This window comes from Ptychodera flava, chromosome 17, assembly GCF_041260155.1.
Source record: "Ptychodera flava strain L36383 chromosome 17, AS_Pfla_20210202, whole genome shotgun sequence".
Classification (NCBI taxonomy): Eukaryota; Metazoa; Hemichordata; class Enteropneusta; family Ptychoderidae; genus Ptychodera; species Ptychodera flava.
In genome coordinates this window covers 27,814,176-27,825,929 of record NC_091944.1, presented here as the reverse complement: position 1 = coordinate 27,825,929, position 11,754 = coordinate 27,814,176, and the positions used below count along the sequence as shown (strand labels likewise).

The following is an 11,754-nucleotide window of genomic DNA, read 5'->3' as shown; positions in this document are numbered from 1 at the left end:
CATAACTTCTAGATGAATAATGCCAGCAGTACCCTGTGCATGGAATTTATTTCTCATGGCCGGGCAGCGAACCATTCGCAGCCGATTTGAGGAATTTTAGCAAAAAGTGTGTCACACATAAGTATTATATTCTCTCACCTACAATTAAAATAGGAAATTATAACTTATTCGTAACGCTCCCCGTTATGATTTGAAAACTCCTGGGCCCCCTCCCCATAGTTTTCCCTTCTTCCGAATTCTTCGTCTGGAAATCTCCACACATCCCCTTTCCTCACCACTCCATCCAAAATACAACTTGAAAAATAAACAGAACATCGCCCTAAAAGAACATAAAGACATTTAGAGGGAGAAATTCTCTGAGAAAGCAATAGGTCCACTAAGCAAAGACTTCGTATCAAATGAGCTGTAAGATTGCAGTCTTTACAGATTACATGAAATATCAATCAAGGACTCGGGCTTGAACTATTAAGAGTAATTTGATAATTTAATAATTTAAAGTAAGTGAAATTGATAAACATCAGGCCCCAATTTGTCGTTATGGTATTTTTTCACTTTTGCTGAGTAAAATTGTTAAAAGAGTTGTGTTTTCTGGAATTTCATTTTTAACTATGTTGCTTTGTGAGTACAAGAAAATTTGGCTTCCAATTCATCGATTCTTTGAGGAGATAAGGACATCCCTGTGCTCATGTTCTCCCAAAACAAAACCACACTCTTCAGTGCAGACCACACACTCTCTCCTAATTTCAGTCTCGATTGAACGATACTACATGCAAATGCAGAGAGATTAAGAGAATACACAGCCAAGTCATAGCATCTCTAAATATTTTCAATATTCTTCACCTTCGAGGAGTTAAATCAATTTTATTTTCCAGAAACAAAACAATAACCTCCTGTCCATTGAAATGTGGACAGATCCTTTTGCGATGGACTCAGAGGTTCATCCAAGGTTCTTAACAGCGCCCCCACACGACATCAAAATAATATATTTTTTTTTCTGCAATGTACCCTTTACAGCGCCCTCATAAAACAATAAAACAACGTTAGTGATCATAATTCTATGCTGTTTCAGGGTTGTGTGGAAGTAAACAAAAACTAAAGGCTTGGAAGTAAGGAAAAACCAAAGGCCTCTGTTAGGGTTTCTATCATAACACCACATGATATTTATCGTGGTGATTCCCACGGTGGGATTAACACTCTCTATATTTCAAAAGGCTGTAAAAGCATCTTACGTAAAAATGCACGTCAGTAGGACCTGATAACTTTAATCAGTCTCTGAAATTGGTATCAATAATTTAAGTCTTTTAACTTTTATTTTGCACATTCAGTTTTGACTGTTTGTTTTTGAAAAGGTTAATTGTTTGGTTTTTTTTGCACATTTGCAGTGTGCTACTCATTTCTAATCTTTTTGTCATGAATTTCCTCCTTATTTCAAGCATAATTCACGCTGTTATTTCAACACACAGTAATTTCCTTATCCAGAGATTGAAATCAGAGTCTGAAGAAGAATACATGGACAGTAAAGCTGAAAAAGTGTTTTGTTTTTCACAATCATTTTGTTCCACAATGTCTTAGGCATGTAAGCATTTGTTGCAACGAGAATATTAAGCTAAACATTCAAAAGAAATGCTCAACGAACCTATGTGAATAAGCATAAACTGACTATGCCTTGCTGAAGGCATGGGGTTGTTTGAGTGAAAATCCCTCTTGTGGGTATTTTGTGTCACAAAACCATAGGCTTACACTCAGTTGAAAACAGTGCATGACAAATCTTTGAGTTTCTTCATACAGATTATGTTTATTCTCACTTGGACACACTCAGAGTACAGTGAACACAGATATATTACAGTGATGAAACATTTTTTCCAAAAATAAACACCATATTGCAAATTTGAAAAATATATGAACACATCAACATTTAGACCTCCCATAATGTACTTTGTCAGATAAAACTTTCAAATATACGGAATTTCAAAAATTGTTTGTTGGCACTAGGTGTGTCACTGTCACTCCATTTTGTGGAGTGACTGTGCGTGCATGAAAGGATTTTGTTTCGCAGAATTTTCAAACTTACAAAATACATGGGTCTTCAGCTTCCAAAATAAAAACTCTGTATTTACACTGCAGAGAGGATTTTTTAATCTTTTATAGGAGTATTTCTATAGCAATGTTACAAAATTAAAAAGTACAAACATTTATTGTAATTCATCGTCAGAAATGTACACCACAGAGAGACCCCTTCAAACTGAAATTTGATCTAAATGTTGTTTACCACATGACTGTTTCCGAGTGCATTTTCGGGACATGAGAGTCCATGTTTCACAAGTATAGTCTCTGAAGCTTACTACAGAAGGTTTCAAGTGGAAACTAACTTTGAGCAATAGTGTGCATCCTTTGCAAACTTACATGGTAGAAATACAGAATTTCAAAGAGTACATGTGCCAACAGAAAAGCCTCTAATGGTTTGTAAGGGAATACATAAACTGATATGGTAATTGAAATCTTCAAAATATATGTATGAAAGATGTATATATTACACTCATATGTACACTATCCACATTTGTCTCACAGTGAACAGGCCTCACATGATTCATGTGTGCAATAGCCTCACAATGCTTGACTTGAACAGGAAAATTCAAATTATAAATCCTTCAATGCAATTTCAAGTTCAAGTTAAAAGGCAGTTTCTTTTCTCACAGTACGGTGACACATCATCATATTTGAACATACAAAACCCAGAGTTTCCCTCCATATGGGGCCTTATCTAAATGTGGCAATGGGTCATGTTTTATGAAAATACCAACAATCTGTATTATAGAGCATTTCAAGACATAAATGCCATACAAACATAGACCATATACATGTACGTTGTAATCATAAAACATACAGTCGCTACACTTATATATAAGCATACCAAAAATTTAGATACATACAATGTGGTGATTGGTCGTACTCTGTGAAAATACCAGCATACATAGAACATATACATGTACACTATAATTATGCAGCATACTAGTCTGTGCAATTTAGATACATACCATTGCTTTTATAACTATTTTGCACTCTTGGTTTGAATTTCACACTGGCGGCATTGGTATGCAAATACATGAAAATCACATAAACAGAAAACAGCTCTTGCTTTCATATTAGTTACAGCACTAAGTTGCAATGAAGCAATGTTTGAGTAAGTTTTCTTGGCAGTGCATACAATACATACATGTGACTATGGAAATGGTACACTTGCTGTATTGCACAGTGTACTACCACAACACACGTTTCTAAAGGGGGGACCATTTGATATCCTGGGGGGGGGGGGGGTTTGGAGATTTAACAAAAATTCCATGCTAATGTCTATGAAAAACAATCAGCCAGAGGCGGCTTGACCAAAATGGTGGGAGAGTGGAAAAATGTACAATGGATCAGGTAAGAAAAATAATGCTACCTCATCAATCTTCCAGACATCCACCCCCAAATATCAAACGGTCCATCCCTAACCTCTTGGCGTCTGTGATTTGCGGGGTTGCAGGAAATTTCTGCAATCAGCCCTACACTAATACAGACACTAATACATCAATAAGCACTTTTTTGCATCTCAGTGAAACACATTTAGTAAATATAATTATTGCACGTCACACAACAGTGATAAATGTGGCACATTGTGTGCAAGTTGCATTTGTTTTGCCCCAAGATTATGAAAAAAACAAGTTCCCTTTGTACGCACTCATGGAAATATCTCAGATGCGACACGCATCACAGCGGTGTCAACAGAAAAGACTAAACTGTAATACCATAGCCTATAGAGACACAATAACACACGTCCCGTTTGAAGTACATTATGACTCAAAAATTGCATGAAATTTAGTTGTTAAAACTGCAGCATTATCCACAAGGGCCTTTTAAGATGGGCCGCCTCTGTTTTTCAAGCAAGCTATCGATTGTTTACAAACCATACAAAATAACACATTTTAGCAACATTATGCATTTTTATGGAAATCCCCCCTCCCCCACCACCACCTCCCACTGTTTCGTCAGCTGTTGAGAAAACTGAACAGACTGCATGTACTTCATTAAAACAGGTGACTACTAGCAGCGGTCAAATCTAAGTATTCTTCACATTAAAAGCACATGATGCACCGACTGATAATAGTGCATGACATTAGATCAGTGTTCCAACTATGTCATCTGAAATAATCAAAGAATTGGGACACTTTGCAAAGAATTGCGTAATTTTTCAAACCACAATCTAAACCGCAGGGAAAATGTCTGAGGTTGACAAAATATTTCAGCCGATGTGTTATTCAATGTTGCTTCTCCATTTTACACAGTCAACGGTACAAGCATAATATTGCACAACGGAGCCATAAAATCACTCCACCGCAGAGTGCTAGAATGTGAGAAAGTATCCCTCCACTTTGTTCACCATGGTAACTTACAGTGGAACTGTGTTTCCCAACACAAAGAAATGAGGACTTATAGTATATCACAGAAGGTGAATATTTTCGCAACTGTCAAAGTACTGTTGTGGCTTGCAGCGTGTTGTATTAAGGATCATCAGAGAATAGTGCAGACTTTTGATTTCTGCTGTTTGTTCAGATCCATCCGTAGCTTGGATTCAACTTCTTTTTGCAGTTCAACCTCCTGTTGTAGGTCTCGCTCTCTTTGTTTCATGGCTTCAATCTCTTTTTGGTGGTGCTATAGAGAAAGATAGACAAACAGACAGAGAGGGAGGACAATAAGTTTATGCGGCGGAATGGTGTCATCTCGTTGGAAAAAAATTTAGTCATTGTAAAGTCACCAATTAGGACTGTAATTTGCGAAAAAGGTCAAGACAGAAAGTGAAACAGAATGGGATTATTTGAAGCAAGCTATGGACACAGTAACATGTACTACAGTCCCTCTATCCATGGATAGAGGGACTGTGCATGTACTGTATAGGACGGGGAAAGAAAATGATATTGGAAAGATTTAAACGTTTTGTGCATGACAAAGGCAAAAAGACCCAGACACTGCATGGAAAAATAGACTAGCTGTGCAATCTGTGAGGAAGCTACAAACACCACAAAAAACTTCAGAGATGTGCTAGATCTAGGTGGTGATGACACAGATAACTGCAAAAGGAGTTATATCGGACGCTAATAGTGACAAACCAGCTGATACAATGAGTAGGTAAACAAACGGCAACAGCGTAAATACATAGCAGGGACCACCAGGCTCCATACACTCAAAGTCACATAAAAATTTACAGACTTTTCAGCCATTTTCAGGGACTTTTTTTAGAGCCAAACAACGATTTTGAGATCTCATATTCTGACTATACCAGTATGTATTTTCAATATCATTTTTATGATTTACAACTGATCATTTCATAATTTTAGGAAAACTGCAGATGACTTACAGTATATGTATCAATTTTCTAGCACTCTCCAGGACTAAATTTCATTTTCAATGACCTTCAATGACTTGATAGCAAGCTTTCAAATTCAAGGACTTTGCAGGAGCACATAGCTCCTGATTATGCCACAAAAAGGAAAAGCAAGAGTCAAACTTAATGGTAACAAACACTGGAACTAATGAGAACTTGGAGAGAGATAAGAAGCCTGACAATACTGAGAGAAACACTAATATAGCTGACATAGGAAGTATCTTTTCATTGATCTTGTTACAGTCTGTCTGAAAAGATGGGATGGACTCACAGGTACCCTAAAATTAAAATATACCTTGCGACACATATTTGGATTCTAAAATTTTTGTGATACTTTGCAGAACTGCTCCTTGCCAGGACAAATTTTGAAGCATGTGGAGTACCTGAAATTGTCAACATTCACATTTTTGTGATAATTTGATTATTCCCAATAGAGTAAACACAGGGTAAAGCAGCCATTTTGAATTTCAAATATTCATGAATTTTCGGTGATTCATTTCTCTAATCCCAATACTTGGAATTGCATGGCCACCCTGATTATTATCATTTATTAATGAAAAAATGGTTCAAAGCTTCCCTAAGAATTTTGAGCAAAGTTTCAAACTTCCTATTTCATGGCAAAGATTACCACAACACATTGGGTTGCCAGGACAAGATGGCATCATAGCAATCAAATACATGCATATCAACTCACCAGTCTACACCATTCTTTTATTTCATGGGCTTTCAATGGTCCTTGAACACTGCCATCTCTCCTGAGATATACCTCACCCTTGTCACTTTCATAGAGATTATCAGAAATTCCACCGTTCACTGTGATCTTGATCACTTTTAGCGGACCTGAGTAAAACAATACATGGCAAAACTGATGATGAAACAGAGATCAGTGACTATGGAATTGAAAACTGAAAACCCATGAAGCTAGCTGTAAAAACGTAAACAATTTAGTCAACAGTTCTTTCTGTCAAATGAGCTCCTATCTACAATTTAATGCTGCATTACACTGAATCCATTAGACAAATTGGCATTTGTCTGATGTTTTTGAGACAGATAAGGTAGGTCAATCAGATACACCTGCAGAACACTGGGCCACGTACTCCTTACATTAGAAACATTACAGTCGTCACAAACGTCTTCATTTCTCAAAACTTGTGCTCTATCCTGAAACCATCTTTAGATAAGAAGCTTCTTAACTCTTTGAATTCAAGTCAGCTTAGACCACTTTCCTTTGATGGATATTTAACCATCTTCAGGCTGGGTTGAATTCTGCAGGTATGCTATGGCATGCCATCAAGATGTACCCACGTCCGCTCAAAATATATCTGAAGTTCAAAATCACTGTTAGGTCTTATAATACTCTGCATCTTTGATATTCCAAGATAGGCATAAGTTGATACCAAGGTAGTGAGACTTCACAGTAACCTTGGATACACAATCGTACATGAGTCAAAATAAAATTACTATGAGTAAGGTAGTTGGAGCAGCAAAATTATTATATAAGCTTATTCAATTATACTTATTTGGAAGAAACAGGGTAAAAATTATCAAGGCACTGTTGCAGTAGGGATCATTACAACATGGTGATGACATAGTCAACCATTTTTCACCCTCAATGTCTTGTTCAGAGCCTTGCTGCTATGTCATCTTGATACATGGAAACTTATGGAATGCTATACGCTGATATTGATGCTACTGACCTGATCTCTGATTTCTGACTGGCACAAAGTCAACGGTGTACATCTCCGTGAAGACTTGTGGTTTGAAGTTCCTGATGACACTGTCTATATCTCGTCTTACTCTGTCTTCTCTGATCTGATCACAATGGACTCCTTGAACTGTGCCTAGCAACAGAAAAAACACCGAAAAAATCTTGACAATGTGTGGGAGAACTTGAAATCTAACAACTACAAATATGTAAAAGAAACAGTTGCAGGCAGTTTAGCCTGGCATTGGTTTAAGTCTGTGAATATCGCAGAAAACACCTGAGACAGCCAATCATGTAGACTGAAAGATCAGCTGTTTGACGGCGCTCTCTATGCTCCCATAGAGAGCGCCCTCAAGCGACAGATCTTTCAGTCTACCGATCAGACATCTTCATTATTTTGTCAAAAGTTATTTGACTTCTGGTGAGCATGAGTTAACAGTATTTATACATAGTAAGACACAGCTATTACATCAGAGTAGAGTCTGTGCAGTAAGGTTAAATGTAATCCTGAACTTCGGAGGGACTGTGGACATGCCAGTGACCAACTTACATATTTCTCAATCTGTGATTTTGGTGGAAAATACAAAACATATTCCAGTTGATCATATCAGAAAGTTTGAATTCCATTCTTGAAACTGAACAGCCTTTTCTTCTTGAAATAGAACAATCCAAAGGAAGTAAAAATACTGCACCACACGACATGAAAAGTCAGGCTTATCATAGTAAACATACCATCATCAGCAACACCAATCATCAGAGTTCCTCCTTCACTGTTCAGAAATGCACACACGTATTTCCCGATGTGCTCCTTGAAAATCTTCTTCAAGTATTCCCCACCACCTGCCTTGTACTCCAGATGCCTGCTCTCATTCCCTAACTTTTGTCCCACTGCGAAAGACTTCTCAGTGCTTTTCAATGGTCTTGAGTTGGCTCTCGTTGGCGGTCTCTTGTCTGGCGAGACCGACCTTTTCGGCAACACTTGTTGAGATACATGTATGTTTGGGGCCTCCATACGGGAGAGTTCAAGTTTCTTCAAGCCTACAGGATTTTCTGTCTTAGGGGGTCTGTTTTTCAGTCTTGGCAGTCTGCTAGGAGGTCTGTTTGTAGCCGTCACCACATTAGGTTTGCTTGTATTTGATGTGGCAGAAGCGTGTGAGTTGCTGGGCAAAGACTGGTCATTTTCCAATGTGTATGTTTTGTTCAGAAAAGACTCACTCTCTTCCAATGTAAAAGTGCCAGTGCTGAGTCTGTCATCGCTGTCAGAATCAGAGCTTTGCATATGTCTCTGTTGATTGCTTGCTCTAACTCTCCGTCTCTTCCTTCTCTTCTGCTGTCTTTTCGAACTCTGATCATGGTTTGCTTGGTCCCTGGTCAGTGGTGTAGATACATTTGGTATCTGTACATTGTTGTCTATGGTCTGTGGTATTGTGGCAAGTTGTGTGCTACCAGCGCCACTGGGATCTTCATCATTTTCGGAAATGGCATTTCCTCCTTCTGGTCTGTCCCGGTGTGAGCTTACACCTAATTGTTGACTGCGACTCTCCTGATGAATATCGACCTCAGTGACTTCATTCACCCTGGCATCAACTGTGTTTCCACTTTGAACTTGATTATGACCTGAGGGAGGTGAGCTTCTTGATGGAGCCTGGACTGCCACCTGGCTTGGGGAATTCCTGCTATTTGAGCCTGGTTGATCCCTGGTACTTGCGCCTGGGTGATCTCTGCTACTTGACCCTGATCGATCCCTGCTACTTGATAGACCACCTCTGGCAATTCTCTGACGAGGCTCATATGGGATACTTTGATTAACACGGCTTTCCATCTGAATGCTATGCCCCTGGACTTGCAAAGACAAATCCTGAGTTGTAGAATTTATCTCCGGTAGGTTAGTAGTATGAGCTTGGTTCTCAGTTTGAACATGAGTCAGATTTGGATGGCGGATTTGACCTTGATTTTGATTCTGGTTCTGACCTATGCTATCAATAGTTCCACTCCTCCTGTCATCTAGTTTTCTGTAGAAGTCAACTTTTAGCCTTCTGCCATCTTGAACAAGTTCGTCTACAAGTCTGACTGACTGCCCTGATAATCTATCATAGACATACCTCTGTTGGTCTCGTCTACCCAAGTTGATAAATGCAATGTAGGCTCCACTGTTCTTAGAATACCGCACTTCAAGGTCACTGTTGACGACGGTGACACCGAGAAACAGCAGCAACTGCAGTATCCGGTCTTTAACCTCAATGGGTTCAAGTTCACGGTTGATGTTGCCAAGAAACACAGCATGCTCCCAGTCTGGAGTAGGGTGGCTCGCCATTGCCACGGTGCTGAAGAGATGTGATTGGGTGTCTTAGTTCTTCAACGATGCCTGTTTGGATGACACATCATTTCAAGGCTTCTTTTTACTTCACAACAACCAGTGCTGGTTGACTACATGGCAAGGTAGCTTCTGATACTTGAGGCACAACCAAACTATTTGATCACATGGTTGATAATCTGTATGTTGGAAAAAATATACATGACAAAATACTTTATAATGGGATAAACAATCAATTATTCATCAAGAGAGTATTGCTCTGAAGGTATGAGTCTGAAAAGAAACGTGAGAATTACTGTGCTTTGCATTGAACCTTTGGCAATATGGGAACTAGATTACATGTACTGTCTAAATTGAGGAGTTGCCAACACAGTCAGGCATAATTATTGTCTAGGTTGTAATATCAGTCAATAATGAACAATTTAAATCATCTCTGTGAAAGATGAAATATTGTCTGGAAGGAGGTCATGAGCTGTCAAAACAACACTATACATCCACACACATCCCACTAAGAACACATCATTTCCAAGGGTTGTCTGTGTGAATCTGGTGTTGTTTTGAATGTCTGACCTCCTCCTATGCAATGTTTCAACTTCCCCAGAGTTAATTTCTTTGTGATTGACTGATATTTTACCAAAGACTATAATTATACCTCACTGTGTTGGCGGCAACAAACTCTATTTCGACGGTATGTCTGGTTCCCATATTGCAAACGGTTCAACGCAAACCACTGTAATCTACTTCCCCATGAAACAAGAGTAAGAGTAAGTTAATTTCCATCAGCTACTTTTGAATTTTCCTTACTTTTATGGCCAATGTATTGTTTTGATAAATTTGAAACCAAGGCTTATAAACTACCAGTACATTTGTGATGAGATTACCTTGCATCTACGTGTATCCTAATGATCAAATGTATGACAGTTTCTGGCTCTAAATTATCCATGGCTGATTCTAACATTGATGGTTAATAAGCAGTGCTTAGTGCCAGCAAATAATGTTACCATATACGGTACAAAAACTTGGGGCAAGGGGGTAGGTCTATCACTAAAAGTTTAGTCCTGGGATAATAGACAGTAGATAGGTGATGAAAACTTTGTTTGTAGTGGTTGGTTATTTTCAGCTTTACTGGTTGGTGATAGTTTGGGGCAAAGTGGCATTGTTATGGAACAAAATGGTTTTGGGGCAACATGACTCCAGCTGGGCCGAAGAGGTTTTGGCATGAGGTTGTTTTGACGCAAAGTGGTTTTTGGTGCAAAGTGGGTTGGAACCGGCCTATCTCCGGGGCAACGATAGAGATTGGAGGCATAATCAGATTCTTACATCCATGGGGCAACTAATGTTTAACAACATGCATAGTTTTGAAGAAATATCATGCAGCACAGATTGTGACAGTCTTCTGCAGGATTTTAAAATACAGCGACAGGTGACTATACTCTGACAGTGCTAAGCTCCAGGGCCAGCTTTGCGAATGAGTCTGCTTTACAGACTCTTGTCATTAACATGACCATAGACTAGAGCCATGGTGGAGAAGTTCTCCAAGTATCGGTACCAATATGCAGAGCCTAATGAAGGTAAAGGCATGGAGGTTTCTTTTTTACCATCATGGTACAAGCAAGTTCTACGTCCATCCGAGTGCATGGTCTCATGAACAGAGGAATCCTCCACATGATACAGGCGGTTTATCAAACGGCCCAGCTCTACGTGATGGTGTTGTACGTGTATGGTGAAGTTAGCTACACAAAGGAGGTAGATCTCTTTTTTACCTCCGTTGTACACCATCTTTATACGTCCAACACCCTATGGTCGGCTATGGCCCAGAGCGGCTACACCACCTCTGACAGTAGCCAACATTGCAACACCGGCTTGTGGTCCGATACAAGACGAAGGCCACTGAACGCAATCTTTCTGGGTATAGCGGCCTTCGCTATGTATCGAACAACAAGGGACTGTGCGTAGGGCTATGTATGGCCATATGATTTCAATATTCATATATCAAATCACAGGGTTGTACACAGAGTCTGAGCCCCTGTGCCATCCCCCCTTTTCCCCAATGTCGTACAAAACAGTACATCAATGAAATTCCACCGAGGCGAAACTGTTTTCTAGTACTACAGTTACCACCCACTGATGGTAACTATGGTGAAGAATCGATGCTAGCCTGGTAACAGACAAGTTTCACGTACCTTACTTCTACTGACATCGATCGTGTTGATCAACTAAACATAAAAAAATCTCTTGCCATTCATGTAGTAGCAGTTTTCTGTCATCATGCTCGCCGCTCAGCGATGGGTCCTTACGAAAATAGCAACCTAATAT

At 39.2% G+C, this 11,754-nt stretch overlaps 1 protein-coding gene across 1 annotated transcript; it reads right to left on the bottom strand.

The window, feature by feature from the left end:
• Positions 1-4,388: 4,388 nt before the first annotated feature.
• Positions 4,389-11,753, bottom strand: LOC139115955 (uncharacterized). Its single transcript, XM_070678423.1, has 5 exons — positions 11,622-11,753; positions 7,857-9,617; positions 7,117-7,260; positions 6,114-6,259; positions 4,389-4,689 (listed from the first exon to the last, which is right to left on the bottom strand). The coding sequence occupies exons 2-5, from the start codon at positions 9,436-9,438 to the stop codon at positions 4,549-4,551; spliced, it is 2,013 nt and encodes a 670-aa protein (XP_070534524.1). The 5' UTR covers positions 9,439-9,617; positions 11,622-11,753; the 3' UTR covers positions 4,389-4,548.
• Position 11,754: the final 1 nt, after the last annotated feature.